This window comes from Acomys minous, assembly GCF_964271855.1.
Source record: "Acomys minous genome assembly, chromosome: 5".
In the NCBI taxonomy this organism is placed as follows: Eukaryota; Metazoa; Chordata; class Mammalia; order Rodentia; family Muridae; genus Acomys; species Acomys minous.
Window position 1 is genome coordinate 40584380 of NC_140494.1, and position 23228 is coordinate 40607607.

A 23228-nucleotide genomic window follows, 5' to 3' on the forward strand; every position below is an offset into this window, starting at 1 on the left:
TATATGCGTGACCCTGACTGGACCTCATGGTAAATACATAGCTTTAGAAGTTTGCCATTACACGGCTCTGCAAAATGTGACTCCTGGCCATTTCTTGGGAGCCCTTAAGTGGATCTGGCCACAGTGCAAGATCCTAATCAGTATTTAAATAACATTTGCTTCATATTTGGCTCAAAATTGTGGTGGCGGTCTTATTCTTGTCCAGGTGTTGGATGATGGAAAATGACTTTTCGTGGGACACGTGTAAAAGGTCTCCAGTGGGAAGATGGAGAATGTGAGAAAAATGGACAAGATTAGCTGAGAACTGAGACATTGTGGAATCAGAAAACACCTCAGAAAGGAGATATTTATAGGGTGGCTTACGGAAAACTGGCAGCAGAACTAAAAGAACCGTGAATGGGAAGGCAGAGAGTTGGGTTTCACCTGAACTAAATGCAATGTGAAGGAGCAATGGGATATCTGAAACCGAGTAAGACTTAGGCTACGTATATGTTGCTAGAATCCCAGAAAGTTGGAAATAGACAAAAATCAGTGTAAATACAATCCCAGCCAGCATAGAACATATACATTCAAGGAAACTGTAGCAAGAACAAATGACTTATCACTAAAAGTATGAACTTGTCAAAGAATAAAATATAAAAAAAGCAATGGAGAACATGAGGGAAGGAGGAAAGGAGGGAGGGAGGGAGGGAGGGAGAACTCACAAAACTCCCCAGAAAAGTATCAAGAAGAAATGAATTTATGGATTTACCCTATGGAGTGGAGGAAAAGGCAGAGAAGAATCAGCATTTCAATGCATTCTTCACTGGGAAAAGGGCAGCAAGCTGAGCATCCTGGTTCCAATCAGAACTTGAAGAGTGAACTTGACGGTAACCGAAAGTTAAAACTATTGAGTTTCTAACATTTAAAAGCAATAAGGTCACTTTTTAAAATGGCCTGACTCACACAGGCATCAGGGACATTTGTCTCTGAACTTAATTAAAAATTTAAAGCCACTCCTTTCCATTCCACGGCCTATAACTTTTCTTTCTGACAAGCAAATTAAACTGGTCAAGTCTCAAGGTGAGAGGAACCATTGGGGTTTTTATCGTTTGCTCTGTCTGGAGTGCCGGATACTCTCTAGTGTTGGAGCTACCATATTACTCATTCCTACTTAAAATGAGCTCATCACATAGTGGCATCTGTCCACCTCACCCCATGCCATTCTGTCCCAAGTCTTTATCAAATGATGACAAGGGTGATATTGTCAGCCGTTCACAGGACAGATGTGTGTTAGTTTCTTTTGTCTTTTGAATCGTTGTAGTCTTCAATGCTACTACCTGATACTGATTAAAGGTATAATATATACAATTTAATAAGTAATTTTATTACAAATAAAAGGCATTTCTATGAGACAGTAATGGATCCTGAATATCCTAGGGTGTGAGAGATGAAAATGTTTCTGTACATCAAAGGTCTGTGAAAGAGTTTTCAGGAGCATTTAGGAGGGACTCCTGGGAGCTGCTCTAGCTGTTGCCTTATCATGCCTGTTAGTAAGTGTTCCATTGGCTCCTGCCTTATCGTGCCTGTTAGTAAGTGTTCCATTGGCTCCTGCCTTATCGCACCTGTTAGTAACTGCTCCATTGGCTCCTGCCTTATCATGCCTGTTAGTAACGATTCCATTGGCTCCTGTCTGGCAGCATGAACATAATGAAATGTTTTCTTTTTTTTGACACATTGGACTTCAGATCAAAACTGACTCTTGTGAAAGCCATTTTATATCATTACAGAAAAGAATGGACTCGTCTCTAAATGGATTCTAGATAAAGACACACCACATCCTCCAAGAGTTAAGTTTAGCAGCAGATCAGTCACCTGGCTCAGAACCATTCTTCTAGAAGGCAGGTGCTCCTGAAGCCACGATAAAGACAGGAGGAATAGTTACCCAACAATGTCCTTTGCCTTCCCAGAATTCCCACCAGTGGTGCAGTTGCTTATAGAGCCACTGGCTATGTGGTTCTACTGGCTCTGTCTTAACCGTTCCTTATTCTTTCCTTCTGTCTCTTCCTTTAGATACTGGCCTGTGCCTAAGCATGCTTTTCGTGGTGTTTCTAATGTTCCCCTCCCTGCCACTTGGCTGATTGTCTACTACACAGCTAACTTTTTTGATGGCCTATCTCAAACAACATGGCCTTTTCTCTTTCTATTCTCTATCTTCCCTTTCCAGCCAAGTGCCCAGATTCACAGCTTGTCACCATGAGGTTCTTCTTTGAAAGTCTAATAAAATTATCCTCAAGCTTCCTTTTCAGTTTGTTCTCAAAATCTGGTATTATCATGCCTAACTACTCCGAGGAGACAACCCTCATTTTTCCTGTACCTTGCCTTGGCCTCAGGCTACCAGGATGGCCACAGTGCTGCATCTCTCAGCTTCCAGATCATTCTTTCCTTGATCTGCACCTGGGGAGTCACCGTGCCCTCCCTCCTTTACCCCTGCTCACTTCTGCAATGCCTACCTCCCGCCCACCCCCCCCCCCCCATTTCCTGATGCTCACACTCAGCATAGAACCTCTGGCCCAGAGGACTTAGGCCACTACCTGGCACAGTTACACTCTTAATGACTGCTTAATGACATATGTACTTGATGACATGCTTGGTCATTCCTCAAGAGCCAGCAAGGTAAATAATAAATGTAAGCTAGGATGGCCAAAAGCAGTTAATTTTAAAAACCGTAAAGTCTTTGTACAACATTACTTTTAGTATTAGGGAGTAAAACTTTCTCTCCATATGATCAAGACTTTGTGTGTATGTGGCAGGCAGGGATAGGACGGGTGACAAGGGGAAAAGGTGACAGTTCATGCTTCAAAGGGAATGCAATTTAAGCATCTGATCCTTCTAAAGCTCCTTTCTACTTTTAAGTTCTCAAGATTTGATGGGATGTTTGCAGAGAAGCACTTCATTTCTCACACACTCTCTTCTCTAAGCATTTTCTGTAAGTTGTTTGGCTAGGCATTAAACGGATGCCTAGTCAACATGAAACTCCGTCCCCTTTCTCTCTCCTTCTCTTCTCTGAAGTCCTTAAGCGGAATGGAATCAACTAGAAAAAATCCTCATCTTTGCTTTTAACCAAATAAGACGTTTCCAAGGGATGAACCATTAAAGTCCTGTCTAATAACATAATTTTTGACTCTTTAATTTATTTATAACTACCCTGCCAAGGAATTCTTATCTGCCAGACTCAGTCACCAACATTCCCCAGTAGGTGTCCAAACTTAATTAACAAAGAACTAGGGGCTTCACAGAAAAGAGAAGCAGCTTTTTGGGAGATTGGGCTCTGTGGGTCAGGACACAAGCAACCGATCTGAAGATGAGGGTTTTTGGCTGAAATGTGGAGATTTCCTTCTTCTAGGACCTGGCTTTTGAGACAAATTACTAATGTGAGACTGCAGAGAGTGTTCTCATAAATCACCCTGTATGGGAAATCAGCCTTCTTCTTAAAATACTAATTGAAATTACATGTGTTTTAATTAAAACAACATCTGCCCTGGGCTGAAGCGCATGCTTTGAGAAGGAGGAAGGTAGGTTTCTAAAATGTCTCCATATCTACTTAATAAAGTGAAGCCTACACATTCCCAGTATTAGGAATGGCACATTGCCTCCTGGAGTGTCCTGAGGTTTCCAGAGCCTCAAGACCTTCTCTGCACTCAGAAATTAGTCAGGGTCAAAGGCACAGAGAAAGAAGGTGCTTATGGTGTCATGTGATGGATATTGCTTGGGAGGTCGGCTTCCCAGAATGGAGTTAATGTGTCCCAAAAGCATTTGCTACATCTGGTCTATTGGAATAAGCTGGGAAAATAACCCCACACGTGCACGTATCCGTTTGATTTAACTGATGTAGTCTCATGGAGCCCTGTGCTTTTCAGTTCTGCCAGGAGACACAGTACAACACTACACTGCAAAGATGAATAGGAATGGTGTCTAGGATGTTTCTCAATACTAAGCTTCTGAATTTACACCGAGTTTTCAAAATGATTTCAAGTGAAGTTATCGCTATGGCGGCAGTGACAAAGATGCAGGTATCTGATTAGTTCTGAAAGAACACATACTTGTGATTCCAGGTCTAAGTAAGAATGTACGTCAAAGTTTAAATAGAAGTAAGTCTCCAGGTCTAGAATTTCCATAGGTGTAGTTACTCATCAGGAATTAACTCATGGGATGAGTAAAGGAAAGAGGAAATTTACCAAGCCTCAACACAGTGGAGATTCCCACCTTCTGTCCTCTTGCAGGTCTCCAAGAGAAAGCACGGTCTCACTAAACGAAGACCTGGTGTAGGGAAAGGGGACCTTGTAATTCTATGGACAATATTCCTACTTCTTTCACTTACTCATTCATTTTGGTTAAATATGGAACATTTTTCTGTCATTCTTTAAATATCCCCCAGCACACTCTATTCAGACTTTACAATGGCAAAAAAAAAAAAAACACAAAAAAACAAAAACAAACAAACAAACAAAAAAACCCCCAAAACCCAAAAAAATGTAATTAAAAAAAAACTCAAAGCATTTAAAATAAATTGGGACAAGAAAAGAAAGCTAGGAAAAAGTATTCTCCCCTCTCCCACTGAACTTCCATAATAAAATAAAACAGAGATTCAGAACTTTCCAGGGTGAAAGAGTTGTGGTGTGTTTATGATTTAGAGAGAAAGTGACTCACAGGGGGAAAAATGGCCATTATTTCATTCCAGATCTCATTACTGTGTGTAAGTATGAACTGCATCTTGCCTGGTACACATGGAGAGAATGTGCTCCATTTGTGTTTGTCTTTTAGGGACATGTGGTAGGAAATGGCTCCTTACTGACCTCACACACACACACACACACATACACACATAAAAGCCAGATCTGCCTTGTGCTGCCTCTGGTGTTAGGACAGGCAGAAGAGCAAGGCACAGAGAGAAGCCCCGTTTGGCTGCAAAATGAAGAACAGCTCACACTAGGGCAAGCCAAAGAAGGGTCATGTTTTTTGTGGCTCACAATGGTAGGGTGGGTCAAGCAACCCATGGTGACACCAGTGGGTGGGTAAAGCCTTACAAGGCAGAGGGCAGAGGCAAAGGAGCCCTGGCTCATGAAGTGATAGATACGCTTTTCTCCTCAGCTCAGGGAGATGCAAAAAAAATGAGCCAGAAGGATGTCTGCAGCATTCTAGTCTTTGCCTGCCTGCCAGACATGTAGCCAGAAGCTGCCACCCAGGCAAGCCACAGGAGTTACTCCATGGGCTCTGTTAACAGACTTCGGAGATACAGGGGCCTTGCCAACACAGCTTCTGGGAGTAAATAAGTCATATGTGGAAAGTGTTATTTCCCACCCAACCTCAAATCTCATCCAACTCAGCAGCAGAATGAGTCTGCTTAGCATCCTGGATTTGACAGAGCATCGGCACCATCTCCCTGTGTTCCTGAGCTCGGTGGGGAAAGGCTGAGCCAGATAATTCCCCTATTCATTCTTCTTCTCACTTGTGATCCCATAATCCCCCTCCAGACCTGCTCTTCACAATAAGTAACATGTGCTATTCATTGATCTGTGAACTCATTCAGCAAATATATTCTGAGTGCCTATTATGGACTTCAAAAAAGCTCCAGGCATTATGCAACATCAAAATAAATACAACTCAAGGATGAACCCCGAGACATTATCCAATCCCAAGTGGTCCGCTTTAAGCACATATAAACACTAGCAACATTAACTGGACTCAGCAGGTGTCTGTGTGCACATGTAACAGTAATAATAATTAAAGAAGAATAGGTCATTAATTTGAGATGGAGGAGGGGAGGGACAAAGGAGGAGTCGGAGTGGAAGGGGCAGGTATGACACAAAGACAATATTCATGCATAACATTCTTGAAATGAAATTTAAAATTCAAAATAATAATTAATTACAGCTCTATTCGTAACTGGATCCCTCGCTGCTTGAGGGAAGGGTGCAGTGCAGATGTGAAAACCTCACAATGAAAAGTAAAAGATTTTTCCAAGTATTTGCCTGCAAAGCTCTGAGTAAAGGCTGCAGTTTTCATCAGGAAGGGACACCTGGGCTGGCCTTCCAATGACATGGGAGGTCAGGAGGTACAAGTTCACATACACTTGTTAGTGAAGGGTGGGGATTGGGCCTCCATTGGGAACTGTCCACGTGCTGAAATGAGCGGCAAACTGGAAACATGAAGGGATGCAGTATGGTACACCCTTTTCACGGAAGCTAATTATTACCATTCTGAGGTTGCACAGAATGTATGCATGTGCATTAACCTTGGCCACTGTACCACATCATTAAGTAAAATTCAAGGTCTATCTATAGTACACTTTTCATCATTTTGCATTTTTAAAAAGATTTATTTATTCATTACATATACATTACAGTGTCCTGCCTGCATGTACACCTGCAGGCCAGAAGAGGGCATTAGATCACATTACAGATGGTTGTGAGCCACCATGTGGATGCTGGGAATTGAATTCAGGACCTCTGGAAGAGCAGTCCGTGCTCTTAACCTCTGAGCCATTTCTCCAGCCCCCTTATCATCATTTTGAAGAGACATGCACATAATCATGGAAACAGCCCTCTGGGAAGACAAGGAGCTCGGAGGCAGCTATGCTACTGAGTGTAGTACTAGTTGCTTCCCAGGAGACGTAATGGAGTAGTGTGACTACAACTCACTCAACCGCTTCCTGATAATGGAGTCGTCCACCCCTCAAGCGCACATATGGATGTGTCCGCCCACTCTCACACCAACTAAGAGAGCAGTCCAAGAGAGCTGTAACTTAAACTGAAACCTCAGAATCAGTGATGGAAAAAGCTGAATTTCACCTTAAGTTCTAAGTGCCTGAATGCATCTAGAACAGCTAAGGAGAAAATGAGCTGACTTTGGTTGTTCATCAACACCAAATCCTTTTCTCTGATTGATGTGTTCTTTAATTTGTTTACTTAATGTTTTTCCGATATGGCATATTTAAGATGATAGTTGGATAGGGAAAAATGTAGCTCAGTTATCCATTCAGCAAATATTTATCAAATCCATGTTAGCAGTTACATACACTTCTGGGCACACGGAATACATCTGAGAGTAAGACAAGGCACCCACTCCTTATTAGCTCATGTCCCAGTGGTAGGGAAAGAAACAAGAGCAGTAGGCAATGCTACATATAGTGACCCTCATCATATTGGGGTTATGTCATAACAAGCCATTGTAAATTGAGACTATGGCTGACTAAGGGTGGCCACTTAATGCCACTGCCCAGGATTAAAAAAAAACCTGCATGATGAATCATCACCATGGGATGAAAAGAAAATTTCAAAATCAAAGAAGTTCTTTTCTGAGTGCCTATTATTGTCATACTATTATAGAGTTGAAAGGCTGTAAGCAAAACATCCTAAATAGTGATCACCTCTATCAAAAATCAATCAGGAAAGGACGTAGGGTGGCGCGATGGATGGGGTACAGCACAGATTCTCTTGGGAAAATGGTGTATGGTGAGGTGAGGGTAGAGTGTGTGGACACCTGCAGAGAGAGGATTCTTCAAGTCATGGACCTAGATGATGTCACCAAAACTTTCAGAGAGAGGTGACGGAAAGGACAAGATGGTCACATGTGTGTTTCTTTCTTTTGTTGTTGTTCTTGGTTCAAAATCATTGTTTCTTTCTCCTCAATGCATAAAGTTATGTATAGCATTTCTCTACATAAATAATATCACTTTGATACAATATTTAGAGTCAACTAGTTGACAAGAGTAATGTGTGCTTTCTCCTAAACAGAATCTAATATTTTTGCTAAATTCTACTCTTTTCATTCACAAAACATTACTGCATTCATCAAGCCCATAGATCAGTGTTTTTAACTCTGTCTCTGAATGACTACCTCCATCTCATACTTGGCCTGACAGGAACAGCTTAATGGACAATATGGAGCTTCAAGTGCTCCATGCTCAGACGAACCACTGGATAACTGGCTTCAGAGAAAGAAGAGCTGCCCAGGAGTTAGAAAGCCAATCGATAGCTCACTATGTTATATATTAATCTGCCAAAAGAAATAAAATACGCAAGCATACAATACTCAGTGCTTAGCATCCAGGCAGTATACTGATTAGCTATTGATTTTTTTCTCTATGTTATAGAGGAGTGATGAGGCTTTTATTGGAAGACTCAGTGCTGGTCCTGTTTGGAATAACTATTTAAGGAAAGGAAAAGTATATATGCAGAGAGCTCTCTGACCTTTTGATCCAATAGCTTAGTTTAAATATACAAAGCACACTGAATCTGCAAATACTAAAATTAAACAGAAACTAACTACAAATACCAAATTTGCAAGTTTACTTCATTCTTTATAATGTTTGGCTAGATGATGGGTGAGTGCACTTCAGGGACATAGGCCTGACGTCTGATTTTATTCTGAACCAATAAATGGCTGAAAACCTGCAAATGCTTTGGTTTTGGGTGGAGGATCTAGTGTGCGCTGAGACATGGCAGGGAAAGGCATCTGGCTTCTGGGTCACTCAGGGTTTATTCAGCACATCAGGCCTGGCTCTCCAGCTGTTCAGAAATAGTTTTGCCCATCTCTGCACTCATATCTTTGCTTCTCCAAATTTTTCCAGATGGTACAGTAAGGCTGTACCTTGGCTCCTGTAGTTGGTCTGTCTTCCTGGACCAGAATCCCTCAGATTCCAGATGCCACCCACTACTGGTAACTGTCATCTGCTGTAATGTCAGATTTCAGCCTGTAAACTGTCCAGGAGTCACACAGGGAGCCCACGAGGAACTCTGCCATCTCTTCGATTCCAATGCCACCATCATGACAGTGATCTATGGAGAGCTGTGGCATTTCCTGGAAGCCTCCCACTTACTGAGAGGGGCACAAGAAGACCTCTCTGACCTAGGATCCCACCACTTCTGCTAGTCAAAAGACGCTTCTTGAAGGCCCCAAACTCATTACTGGCTGCCAGCTCCCACTCCTGGGCATCATCGGCAGAGGTTGCACCTTCAGCTTGGGTTCTCTGTCTTCTAGACAGCTGTGTAGCTATGTTCCTTTAAGCCTTTTCCAAATGGTTTCCTTACCAACTATTTCCAGAGATAAGCCCACATTAAAAAAAAAATCACAACCTAAACATGGAAAAGCTGCATACAGAAGAATGCAAGTGAACTCTTATCTCAGCCAATATATAAAACTAAGCTCAAAATATATTACATAGTTAATAGTGAAATTGCATAACATTTAAAGAAAACAATTAGGGAAAAGTTACACATATGGTCTGGACATTAGGGTTTTTTTTTGTTTGTTGTTTGTTTGTTTTTTGTTTTTTACAGATCTGACCCCAAAAGCTCAGTGAGAAAAGTCAAAACGTACATGCATGATTGTGTCAAACTAAAACAGTTCTGCTGAGGATGTGAATGATTGACAGCACAATAAAGTCACCTGTGGGTTGAGATGAAAGGTCTCATAGCCTAAACCTGGCAAAGGGTTAGTACAAAGCACATACAGAATCGAATCCAATAACAAGAAGACAGCCCATTTTAAAAATGAGCAAAGGATACGAGTAGGCATGTCTTAAAAGGAGGTGTAGAGATGTCCAAGAGATCTAATATATTTATGTATGTTATATATAATATAAGTGCCATTGAGAAAATACTCAATATTACTAATTATTGTATAAATACAAATTAAACTACAATGAGACATCATCTCATGCTTGTCAGTACAGCTTATAAACAATGACAGGGGTGGAGAAGAAGGAACCTTTCTTTGTGTTTGTATGGTGAGATTTTTTAAATTAGTACAGACATCACGGAAAATGTTAGGAAAATTACATTTAGAAAGTGAAAATAGAATTACTGTATGACCCAACAATTCAGTTCCTGGGTACATGTCCACACGCTGTGTTCATCAACTGCTGAATACATAAAGAAAGTGGGGATCTACAATAGATTGTTCCTCAGACTTGAACTAGCAAGAGACGATAGCATTTGTGACATCATGGCTAGAACTAGGGGCCGTCCATGGAAAGGGAAATACAGATGTAGGATATAAACAATTAATCCTTAGAAGCAAGAGCTGAATGTTGGTTACTGGAGGCTGAAGGCTGGGAGGGACAGGATGATGTTAGTCAAAGGGACAATTTAAAAAATGTTATTTATTTATTTTATGTGTATGAGTGCTCTATTTGCATGTATATCTGCAGGCCAGAAGGGGGCATCAGATCACATTATAGATGGCTGTGAGCCACCATGTGGTTGCTGGGAAATGACCTCAGGACCTCTGGAAGAGCAGACAGTGCTCTTAATTGCTGAGCCATTTCTAAAAAAAAATTGAAAAATTTTATTTTTAATTACAGAGTAACATTCAAATATTCTATTAAAAATGAATTATCAGTGCCAGCATGGTAGTTCAGGCCTATATTCCTAGCATTACAGAGGTTGAGGCAGGGTGTTTACAACTTCTAGCTATTCAACATACCCAGGGACAGCATGAGTGCCATAGGGAGATCCTGACAACATTAGTGAGCTTCTACGTTAACTGGAACTTGACTTGACTATTGTACACTGCGTGTATATTAATGCCACTTTGCATTCCAATTATACAATTATAATTCATTAATTGATTAGTGTGCAATAAAACAAACCACAACTGTTCTAAAAATTAAGGACATATGACACAAAAGCTCATACATATAAATGATGCTATGCGTACGGAACGTCCAGACCAGAGTAGTCTACAGGGTGCAAAGCATCTTGGCGGCCACCATAGCTGGAGGGCGAGTGTCTGCTTCATAGGTACAGGTTCCTTTTGGGATGAGGAAGAACTTTTGGAACCAAAAAGGTGGCAATTGTCTGACATTGGAAAAAACACCCAATACCATGGAATTGTACATTTGAAAATGGCGAATTTAAACACAACTGGAAAAAAAAAATTGCAAGCTCACCAATTATCAGCCTCCTTTGTCGCTTTCCCTTAAAGAACACTTCTAGGCAGCATGTGATTGATGCATTTGTTTTGGTTATTGTATATGGACTCTTCCTGAGTGTCCCAAGGCTTCCTGTCTGCTTCATTCATTGGCATCAATCTTTAAAGCAGACCAGGAACTTATAGGGAATGAAGAATCATTTGTAGGAGAGGCGCATGCGTATATTATTTCCTTAATGCCTCCTTAACCAAAGACCTCTCATAGTTCTTAGGGGAGATTATTCCATCTTAGGTAGGATGAAAATAAATGATATAGTAAGAGATAACTAAACATATAAGTGAATAAAGATACAGAGTGGGAGAAAAGGAGCAGACACTCCACCGGATATCCTAATTTCATCATGGAGGAAGCAAACAAACTGCCCAGCTGAACTTCAGAATATTAGGGCCACAGGATTAAACCTGAAGCACAGGGGCCATTTTTCACTGGCAAAGCTTAGAAACCTCATTTTCCTTTTTCAGTTCTCAAGGGCCAGCCAGTGCACTCATCAAAGCAGGAGAGCTGGAAAACACCAAGCTCCTGATAGATACACTGGTCCCATACATGCACATGCTCTGTGGAGGAGGTCAGCTACATACACACACCTGTGCAAAAAAACAAAACTAAACAAAACAAAACAAAAACAGAAACACTAGGACCCGAGTGAGAGCACATACCAATGAGTTCCTTGTTTCTGACATCCAGGGCCATGTTCCGGAGTGCCGTGGCCACTGCACACACTACACGGTCGTTGTCTATTCGGAGGAGTTCCACAAGAATGGGCAGGCCTTTCTCTTTCCGGACAGCGGCTCGGATATACACAGACCACTGCCAAAAGAGGGAAGGCGAAGGAGGTTAGGAAGAGAGGCGAGAAACCCCGTCGTCAAGCCAGTAGCACTGAGGGTTGTCAGGCGGCTGTTTGCCGGAGCCAAAACAGTTGAACTGCCGTGACCTGGCTGCAGAACAGGCTGAATACGTTAGACATGCACCGGAAGGTGTTTGCTTCCCCCCTGTGAACGTAAGGTAAAGGTTCCAGGGCCACTCCATGGACCACACGTCCTTTGTCTTAAGACAGTGTTTTCAGCACTTGGGGCTGAAAGCCACACTTAGGGAATGGGCACAGGTGAGGGTGTAGAAGGTGAAGGTTTGGGGTGGGCAGAGGTGACCAGTGACAGTAGAGAAATAAGCTAGGACTCCCCCAAAATGCAGAGAGTGGTGTGGGTTGAGTATGGGTGGCCTTTGTCAAGAGCTCTGCGGTAGGCCATTAGAGATCAACTGCCACGCATGCAAACGAATAGGCCCTCTGTTGAACAATAGAGAAGAGATAAGTAGAAAAAAGAGTATAGGAGTGGGAAGGGGAAAATATGACATTGAGAAAGAAGAGTGACATGATAACATTAAAAAAAAAAGAACATTAAGATAAAATGTATTATTTCCAGGGCTATCATTCAATGTCCTATTTTTTCAAAGACATAATTCGTTTTTGTTTGGGGTTGGTGCCCTTACAGAACACAGCTGCTGCTTCCTGTTGAATAGAGAGGTACTGTTGGGCAGATGAAGCCCTCAGACTCAGAGTCACTTAAGAAAATGCAGGGAGCCTTTGCAAATGTGGGTGCATGCGTTCACATTGTTCCACAGTGTCCCAGAGAGACAGCTGTGAGAAAGACCGACTCTAAGGGGTGGATTGGTTGCAATTCCATTTGGGATCTGGAAAAAATACATTCGGGAAAGAGGATTCAGATTCTCAGGGAACCAGTCCTTCCCCACCTCTCCCCCACCAGGCCCACTCCAGCCCCCCCATTCCCATTAGGGACAGGCACCCCAGAGCTGGCTCTCACCTGTGGCAGGCAGGGAGCCCCCTCTGGCAGTGAACGTAGGGCATACGCCATGCCTGCCACATCCTCAGCCCAGCCCTGCATGAAATATGAGATTAAAAAAAAAAACAAACAACTTCATCCCATCCTACGATAGAAGTCACATTCACATTGTTCTTATCACCATCATCCAACAATGCAAGCTCCTTTCCCCTTTGTGCCTGAGGAGTAGGCACACAGACAAACTCATCTGGGCGTCTCTCAGATGCTGAGAACTACTCAACAGCCCCATGGTCCAGAAGCGAAGGAAACAATGTCCAGGAGTCCAGTGACAGTGGAGAAACACCAAGGTCTGAAAGTCACGAAGCTCTGAGAGCATTTCCCTGGGAGGAAGTGCTTCTCCTGGCATCAAGTGTCCACTTGCGTGTGTGTTTGCTGTACACAAAGAAACATGACCTCCTCTAGACACTTGGCTTCTTCTGAGGGTCTGGCACCCAACCCAGAAAGTAACAGAAGCCTAAGCTTATGCAGCCATATGCTTGGCCTTATTGGTAAAAATAAGGAGTGTAGAGAACAGGATTCCAAGCTTTGGTCAACATGGAAGAATTAAAAGGTGCACATTGACAATAAATAGTACTGGGATGCTATTGTCCTACAGGACCATTGCAAACAGTTCCTGGCATCCTAAGCTCAGGCCTTTCTACTGCCAAGACCTCCAGCTCCTATGCTCCTGGGTTGTATAATTGAGGTCTATTCCAATTCCAGACCACAGGGAGGTCAGCACCATCACTTTATAACTAACTATATTTAAATATAAAATATTAAGTAACCCTGTGAAGAGAAACACCTCTGTCCCTGAATTTATTGGTCCTTAGGCTGGATGTATCATGCCTTTTTTCTTTGCTGCTGTCTCACTGCTGGCCATTTCATCTTCTATGATCAGGCTTCAGACTCTGGTTTATCCTTGAACTCCATCCTTCCACACAGAGGTGACCTGCTATCTCTGAAATGTCTCCAAACAGCACAGCTATGGTAGTTTTGGAAGGTCCAGGACTATACTCCCTTCCCCTAGGATGGATGGAAAGATGGTGTGGTGAGTGATGAATGAAGAGAGTCACTTTAACTCTGTTGAGAACATGAGAGGAAACAAAACAAAACTGAACCCCAAAAAATGACCATGTAGGCTTCCCATATGTATGAGTTTGAGGCATGTATTTTGTGATATGAAAAGTGACAGCCTGGCAATGGATTTGAAGCTCAGATGATCCATGAACAGAACCTTTTGTTCTTGGAACTCTTTTTTTTTTCTTTCTGGTGTGTGTGTGTGTGTGTGTGTGTGTGTGTGTGTGTGTGTGTGTGTGTGTGTGTACGCATGAGAGAGAGACAGAGACAGAGACACAGAGAGAGACAGAGAGAGAGAAAGGAAGGAAGGGAGGGAGGGGGAAGGAAGGGAGGGAGGGACAGAGAGACAGAGAAAGAGACACAGAGAGAGACACAGAGACAGAGAAACAGAGAGAGGCAGAGACAGAGAGACAGAGACAGAAAGACAGCTTTCTCATATTGCCACAGTTTACGGCCTGCCATCTGCACCATAATCAAAAGGTGCTGCAAATTTGCATGTATTTTTCTTGACTCGAAGAGAGAAGGTTGTAATGATCTTAAGACATCAGCCTAGCATGTCCCGAGAGTGGACTGGGAATCCACATGTCACCGAGTGAGAAGTTTAAAGCTCAGAAAGCATGAGTAGACAAAGATGCCTTGGAGCTGTGGATGCTTCACAGCTCGAAGTTGTACAGGAGCATGAGGTTCACACAGCATTCTAGAAGAGAACTGATCTGCTTCTCTTTAAGCCAAGTGGTAGCTTAAAAGGAGTATGGGTTGCCAAACAGTTTAATGGGAAAGTACAGCATGGGTGCCACCGAAGTAACAGTAGACATTAGAGAAAGGTGTTCCTGGTTGGGGTTAACAACCTAACTGAATGCCAATGTTTTATCAACAGACTGAGTGGAGTAACCACTGAGCAAGGCTGCACAAAAGGGGAGGGGTAAACCAGGTGTGACAAGGATGTCATTGAGAAGATGAAGATGAAGATAAGATGCTCAGTACTGCCAAAGGTCAAGAAGAAAGAAGCAAAAGAAGAGAAGCAAGAACAGGGAACAGGAGGAGAAGGGGAAAAAAGAACATGAGGATCAGGCCCCAGGACAGAACAGGACTCCAGATATGGTGATTTCTCCCAGATGGCTCAAGAGAGCAAGATCCCTCAAAGCATCCTAGAGAGCATCTAACAAAACATGTACCAGGAGACATCTGAACATCTTTGTATGTTTGAACTCATTTAGTCCGGAACTCTGTGAAGCAGGTACCACGGTTAGCCCTTTTTACAGGCAAGACAAGGGAGGTGTGGCACGATGCAGACTGGGAATACTCAGGGTGGTCTTGAATCCATGAAGCACTATTTCTGAGTCATTGTGCATGACCTCTATTCTCCTTTGTCCTTCAGAAGGACAGTATCAGTTTTGAACATCTTCATTCCATAGTTCATTTAACTCCTTACATATTAATCAACTGATGCTAGTTTTCATTTTATTATTTTTTGTTTCCAATAATCCACTTAACTTCCCTCTAAACTCCTGAGTTAAATATAGTTAAGTACTATAAATTGTCCCCCTGGGCACTCCAATCTATTCTTGTTTGTATCAGAAAAGGGCCACTTCTGTTTACATGGAATGAGATGATACTTCAGACAGTAAACACTGCTTCCCTCCTCCTCCTCCTCCTTCTTCTTCTTCTTCTGGGCAGAGGTTTGGGCCATTGCTTGGCTCCATAAGATGCTATGAGAATGGGACAGAGAAGAAAAAGCAAATGGTTGTTTTAAAGGCTAGCACGCAACTCCAGGTAAAAGCTTGAATATATTGAAAGTGGATTAGAAGAAGAAAACAATCTGTTCCCTTTTCAGAGTCCATACAGAGTACCCCACAGAGTGGGGAGAGACAGTAAGGGAAGATGTAAGACAGGTAATAGTACTTTGAGAGCTGTCACCACAACCCTGGAATGTCCAGGGTCAAGTCCCCAATGTAGGTGTGGTTGTTGTCTCCCTTCCCTGTCCCCAGATCAACAGAGATGGAAGAATGGAGAGTCAACCAACTACCTCCCTTCTTAGCCTACAGAAGACTCCAAGAACCAACTAGCAAAGTTTTTTTATATCATCCCTGAGGAATCCATGGAGTATGCATGGCTTCTGTGACCCATATCACCAGGGGAATCCCCAAGGCTTCTATAGGCTGAAGTGTGAAGGAGAGTTACAGAGGGATTACTTGTCTAGGAAGCAGGTGACACATAGTGTTGCTTACTCTGGAAGAGATATGGCTACATTCAAGGATGCTCAATAGGGAAGTGAGGCTCGGCGTGCACGGTAGAGTAGACGTGGTCCAGCCACTAACCATCACACCACTGTACGTCCCAGTCAGGAGGCACTATGGGATGAAGTTGGTTCCAGACAGAGAAACAAACCCCTACCTAATCTTCAGAGATACCCCAAATTCGCAGAACCCCAAAGTCACCATTAACTGAGGAAGTCAGTAGAAGATAAGGACCAACAGCAAAAGGGAGAGAGCTGTGTTCTGATGAATTTCCCTACAAGCGTCTGGCTATATGAGGAAAACTGAAGCTCAGAGATGAGCCTAAAGAGAACTACCCCAAATGAAGTTATTCCTGTCTAATAAATTTCCTTACACTAAGGAACCGAAAGATCAAAAGCTGATGCTATTTAGCCCATTAAATCCAGGTTCCCTGATTAGAACGTGGACTTCCTGGGGGCTTCGTTTAAAAACATCAGCAGCTAGAATAAAGCACAAACGATGGTTATTTTATCTCTAAAACTCGCCCCATGATGAAGATGAGATAATTTTACTAAACCTGACTCATGCAGGTAGAAGGTAATTTCTCTACGTGACTCCTCCCACCTTGAAATAATGTTTTCTAATAAGTAGAGAATAATAGTCTCTTTTGAAGCTGAACCTATAATAGTGCTAAAATTCCAAACAGATGACTTTTCTTCTCTTTACAATTTTTGTTGTTTTAGAAGTACAGTCAGCTATTAAAAGACAGTCTGTTAAATGATCATTTCCTCGCTGGAGATATTAGAGTAGACATTTCTCTACTTTACATGGTAAAGAAACACCCCATTTTAAAACCTAATGCTTCTGAACAAAATTTAACAGCCCTCCCCCACTCCCCATGCATGTGAGACCCTAGTTTATTTGGTTTTAAACATGGATTCTGGAGACTGAATTCAGTCAGGTCCTCAGACTTGCAAGTCAAGTGCTATATCAACTGACCTATCATCTCATAATTAAACTTACCAGAAATATTCTAGCATCTTCTGGTCTTACAGGGCCATAAAGATTTTTCTTTTTTAAAATTTATTTTATTATTTTAATATTTTTATTATGTTTCTTTTTTAACATCTACATTTATATCATTACACATGGGTCAAATAAACTACACACAGCAGGAAGAACCATGAGACAATCAGGAATTAAATAAATGTTACGTTCATAGAGATTTGGCTATTTATGTTTGGCAAACTTGAAGTAAACTCTTTCCTATCTTCTTGGGTCTAAATTTCTGAATGGAGATTAGTATCTATCATATCTCATCTCTATTAAAACATCTATCGTGATCTAAAAACATCTTAACCCCTAACCTACTAAGCTTAATTGAAAGACTAAACTATCTGGTCTTCAAACCCATCAGAGACTTGAGAAGGGATAAAACTTAAGCACTTGAGTGAACCCAGAGTGCAGGTTAGCAACTTCCAAAATGAAAAAAAAAATGACTGAGGTAGTTTATTGCTTGAATAGTCACCCAAAACTCTCTATAATGTTGGAGCATCATCTTGAGCCTTCTGGCTCAATATATCTGACAAACATATTTGCAAGGCAGGAACTATTGAGGACTTGCTTACCCTGTCTTGGCAGAGTTTGGCCATTGACTCTGCCTGCATCCAAGCATGCCCTTTTTTAGACAGAATTCGGTCTGTGGCAGAAATGAGGACATTTTGCCCAGTGGCTTGTTTGCCATATCTGAAGCCACCTCCATAAGGAGGTTCTTTGATGCTCATCTTCTTCTTTGAGGCAGGCTAGGTGTTGCCAGGAGTTAACTTGTCTTGTTGTCAAAGAATCTTTAGAATAATAAAACCATATTTAAATGCCATATTCTTTATGTCTCTGAGGTTTTTGAAGACCTTATTTAACTATTTTATTGCATATATCTACAGAATCATGTCTATCTACTAGACCTAGAATATATATTCTTATGACAAAATTAGACTAGTTTGTGACATGAGCATGCTTTGCATCAATATACAAAATTCAATATCATTGACTTAAAAAATAACCTTATTTGTGATTAACAATTAGGGCCTTGAGATGAGGAGTAGATTCAATAATCTACCTTTTGTTCCATCCTCCCTCTATATTTCTATATCTCCTTCTCTTTCTTTTCAGCTCCTATCGCCTTACCTACAAAAGATAAGGGAAAAGCTATACATCCCTGAGTCAAACCTAGTTTCTTCTCTGTAAAAGACCAATAAAATTATAACCAACTCCCAATGAAAATAAGCATCTGTAGACCAAGAGAGTAAACAGAAACTTATCCAACCCCCGTTAGAGGAAATAGGACATCATTCTCTTAAGGTTTCTTCAGGATGATTTAGGGTGAATAATTACTTTGAAGACTCCTGCCCCCCTCCCCCCAAAATGTGGAAAGTGGTTAATTAAGCCAGGCATAGCATTTGTGGTCCATTTTTCAAAAGTTGTGAAACTCCAGGTTTAATAGGAATTCTTTGTGGGACAGTCTGAACTGCTGGACCAATTGGGATCAGAAGCTTTTACAACGCTGTCCTGTTCTGATTGGTAACAGTAACTGAGGTGCCTGGGGCTGGATCATGGAGGGAGTAGGATGTCAGCATCCAGCTTGCTGAGAGGAGTGTCTCCTGTCAGGTTGATCCAGGCTTGGTGCCCCAATGTTTTTTATTCCACAGAATGAAACATACCTAACAACTTCATTATAAATTACATGAGAATCTCAAATTTGCTTCTGAATTTATTTATAATGCCATGCTCTTTTCTATGTGATCTAATCAGCATTATACCAGGGCAGAAAGTATCCCACTGGCCAAATTATATATTCAGTGTTATTTTACTGGAAGTCTTTTTTTTATTATAAAAGGCTTATTAAATATTCAGAAACCATGTGGTTTCTGTTGTATGGTTCGTGTTACTACTATTGTTATTGTTATTATTGTAATTATTATTATTATTGTTATTATTATTTATTGTCTGAGTTACTAAGCCTTTATAGTTGAAATAGGCCTGTGATTGGAGGTTACTATAGGATTCATGTAATAGATGGTCGGTGTCAACTCAAAGCCCTCTCCATGAGGGATCCTCTACATTGTTTTCATGTGTTAGTCTTTCAATTCAATCATGTGGTATATACGTTTGTGATACTCTTTTGTCTTCAAATTTTCAATATTTCTTTTCAGAAGTTAAATGTCTAGTCAAGTGAAAGAACCGGATGTTGTATGCTAAAACTTGGGTCTTTCCCTGTTCTTTTTACATGTAAGTCAGGTCACTGCAAAGATTGCATGTCCTCATATATATTTGCTGAAAGTACTAATTTCCAGGTAACAGGGTTTCCTAGAAAGAAAAGGATGTTGATGTGTTCATGTAAAGAGTGAACAAGGCGAGGCTTAACTGACTGTGAGCTGGAGAAAGAATCCATTAGTCTGAACAGCTGGGCCTCACCTCCTGTCATGTCAAAGAGCAACAATCCTCTATTAAAACAACTTATTTTTAAACATGAATCTTTCTGAAGTTTCTTTCAAACATTAGAAATAAAAAGCACCCTGTGTAACTGCCATTTAGAAATACCGTTCAGGAAATTTGAGGCACCTGTTTGCAGTGGTAGGTCTTGCATGCAGGAAAACTGTCTCAGACCTCATCCTGGGCCACATTTGAGGTGGACAAACTGACAGCGCGGTGACCTCTACCCAGCAGTATGGAGTAGAGGTGGCAGGCTCCTAGCCACTGCACACAAACAAGCCTGTGCTGGTGATGAGTTTTTATTCAGTATAAGATAAGAAAAGCAACTGTTTACTTTTTCCTTACTCCATACTAGGTCAAAATTTTCCCTTTGCTTTTTTTCTTTGTAAATGTAGTTTCTCATGAAAATAGGAGACTTGTCTTCACATCTTTCTCATGGAGCCACATGAATTCCACTTTGGGAATATCAGAACATTTCTTCTTTTGATGACATGGGTGAAAGAAATCTGCATATTGTTATGTGGAACAGACCAGAGGGATCATGGTGATGAGGGCTTTAGTAATGGAACAATAAAGCATAGCTTCTGTGGAAGTCCTACGCAGCGGAAAAACGCATTTACAATTACTGTTTTTTTTTTTTTTTTAACTAATATAATGCTTTCTTCTGCAGCAGAACTGGACTATATTAGTGAATATTTTTTTCCACGAAAGATGGATTTATTCTTGAATCTGGATTTATATGACCTCACCACAATTCCTGTCCACTTTGGTTGGAGAAAAACAACATGGAAGTGTTTTTTCCCTGTATCCTAGACTATCAGAAGGGGCTTTGCATGGGATAACTTATTTATTTTTGGCCAGGGATTGAATTTTGCTTTTTGTGTGCTTCTTGCTGGTGGGTGCAACAGTAAGAATTGCCCTAGAGTCACATGTTGAAGATGGCAGAACAGCTGTTTGCCTGTGTGAGCTCATCCTGCCTCTCTCCTCTAGCCTTTAGTGTGGTATCAGGAGAAAAATTCTGCCTCCTACCTTGCCTGAGCCTTTATGTATTTGGGGGTCTGCGTGGTATAGCAGCTGGTATTCCTTTAAGCAACAGACTCTTATAATAGTCTGCCAGAAGTAATTCTAATTCATCGACTTCTATAGTAAGATTTTAAGTAGCACTGCTAGGAATGTGCTACCTCCTCCTTTACTGCTTTCTTGTAAAAAATGACCTCTGAGACTCTTGGACCTTGACACACTCTCATCACACCATGACAATGGCCTTCTGATCTTTTTACTTACATCATTATTACAGAGTAAAGGAGAGACCAAGTGACATTCATCTTTCTTTCAATTGTCTTCAGCTTCTGGTCCACAGTGGCAGATTAAAGTGTTTAATTGATGAAAGAAACTGTCAGGGTGATTTGCAGCACCAAGTGCTTATTGTGTAAGGCAAGACTGTCTCCACTGGAAGGGACTATGCCTTAAAGACTGAAGATACCGCCATCACTGGTGGGGCCAGAGATTTCCAATCATTTTCCACAGAAAAGTGTCTAGGGCCTAAGTGCTTATGTCCTGTCATGGTAATCTTTTCTATAGCTAAATGAATGCTTTAACTCTGTACCCCTGTATGTGTGCTGCTTAAAACAGTTGACTCAGAGCTTATGGGTAGATATTTTTCTGCAGGATGAAAGGTCAGAATCTTGAGATCGAGGTGCCCTGATAAATACCCTGACCAACGCCACAGAAATTCAACTCAAATTCTTGCGTCACAGCTTCCCTCTGGCATGACCAACCACATGCTGACTCTCTGCATAGCGTATGACTCGGAACGATAGTTCGAAGTGGAGTTGTATCTGCCTAGCAAACTCTGCATTTCCTTAGTCTTTCTACATCAGACATGCCTTTTTTCCCTGTCCATGGTGCTGATGCAACACTGGCTACTGAGAACAGCTCCTTCCGCCTTTCTTGTTATTGCTGAGTTTGAGTGACCTGGTTAGGAAGAACCTGCTGAAGTCTAATCGGTTTCTTGTGTTTGCGGTTCTTTGAAATTCTGGGGTTTGCGATACTATTTTTTTTAAACTACATTTGGACAATTTCCAACAGTTATTCATGCCAATACTTTTTCTGTTCTCTTGATCCTCCTTGTGGCCTTTCATTTGTGGGTCCCAGTGATGTGTGCACTCGGCCAGCTGACGATCCTGCATATATCACTGCCCTCAAGTGCACTTATTTTTTCTGTCAATGTTTATATTTTAATTAATTTATTCATATTACATCTCAATGGTTATCCCATCCCTTGTATCCTCCCATTCCTCCTTCCCTCCCATTTTCCCCTTACTCCCCTCCCCTAAGACTGTGACTGAGGGGGATTACCTCCCCCTTTATATGCTCATAGGGTATCAAGTCTCTTCTTGGTAACCTGCTGTCCTTCCTCTGAGTGCCACCAGGTCTCCCCATCCAGGGGACATGGTCAAATATGAGGCACCAGAGGTTGTGTGAAAGTCAGACCCCACCGTCCACTCAACTGTGGAGAATGTCCTGTCCATTGGCTAGATCTGGGTAGGGGTTTGAAGTTTACAGCCTGTATTGTCCTTGGCTGGTGCCTTAGTTTGAGCGGGACCCCTGGGCCCAAATCTGCCTATCATAGTGTTCTTCTTGTAGGTTTCTAGGACCCTCTGGATCCTTCGACTTTGCCATTCTCCTATGCTTTCTGTCAATGTTTAAACTGCTACTTATCACTTATCATGTATTTTTTCATTTTGAACATAGTACTCTTAACTCAAACACAGGTTCCCCATTTCTAACTTTCCAAACATATACAATGCCATCATAATTTTCCCATGTTTGCTAATTTTAACATCAGTCCTGAGTCTCTGTATCTGTCTCTTTCATTATGGATTGCATTTTCCTTTTTCATTTGTTGACAGAGTAATTTCCAACTGAATGCCAGAAATTCCTAATTTTAGCTTGTGAAATACTGAAAATACCTGCATTCCCATGGATCATTTAAGGCTTTGTTTAGGCTGCGATTGAAAAATTTGAAACTGCTGGTGAATTTGTATGTTGCTTAAGGTTCTATAGGAAAGGATAGAACACACTGAGTCCATGGCTAATATTCCTTATAATTAAATAAGATTTTTCTGAGCACTTTATCCATGAATTGTGAGGTTTATCCATGACTCCTAGAATACATACTATGTCCATCTAATATAAGATCCTATTTTCTCTCTCTTGTAATTTCAGGCGGACTTTGCCAGTCTTTGGTGCTTTGCTCACAAACAAATGATGAATGGTCTCTGCTAAATGCTAGAAGACTTTTCTGTGTCTACCCAGGATCTTCGGCATTCCGTCCTGTGAACTCTAGTTTTCCTGATTTCAGCTACAGGGTTCACATTCTTATTCATTTCTTTTTCTTTTTTTTTTTTTTATGACACAGGGTCTACCTGTGTAGCCTTGGCTGTCCTGACTCACTTTATAGACCAGGCTGGCCTTGAACTCACAGAGATCCTCCTGCCTCTGCCCCGAGTGCTGGGATTACAGGCAAGCGCCACCACACCACACTTTTTATTTCCTAATTCAAGTTCCCTGTCTGTTACCAACCAGTTTTTAGTGTTACAAAAAAAAATCCCACTGTTCTAGGTATTTATT

The 23228-nt window shown here is 41.5% G+C and overlaps 1 protein-coding gene across 5 annotated transcripts in view; it reads right to left on the reverse strand.

The window, feature by feature from the left end:
* Positions 1 to 23228, reverse strand: part of CTNND2 (catenin delta 2) — an 836853-nt gene that overhangs the window by 90099 nt on the left and 723526 nt on the right. For 4 of the 5 annotated variants that reach the window (XM_084781517.1, XM_084781516.1, XM_084781519.1 and 1 more), the window contains 2 exons: positions 12793 to 12867; positions 11632 to 11782 (listed from right to left, as the gene is read on the reverse strand). In XM_084781517.1, coding sequence (XP_084637643.1) covers positions 11632 to 11782; positions 12793 to 12867 — 226 coding nt within the window. The remainder of the gene's footprint in view (positions 1 to 11631; positions 11783 to 12792; positions 12868 to 23228) is intronic. The other variant, XM_084781518.1, reaches the window with a different exon arrangement.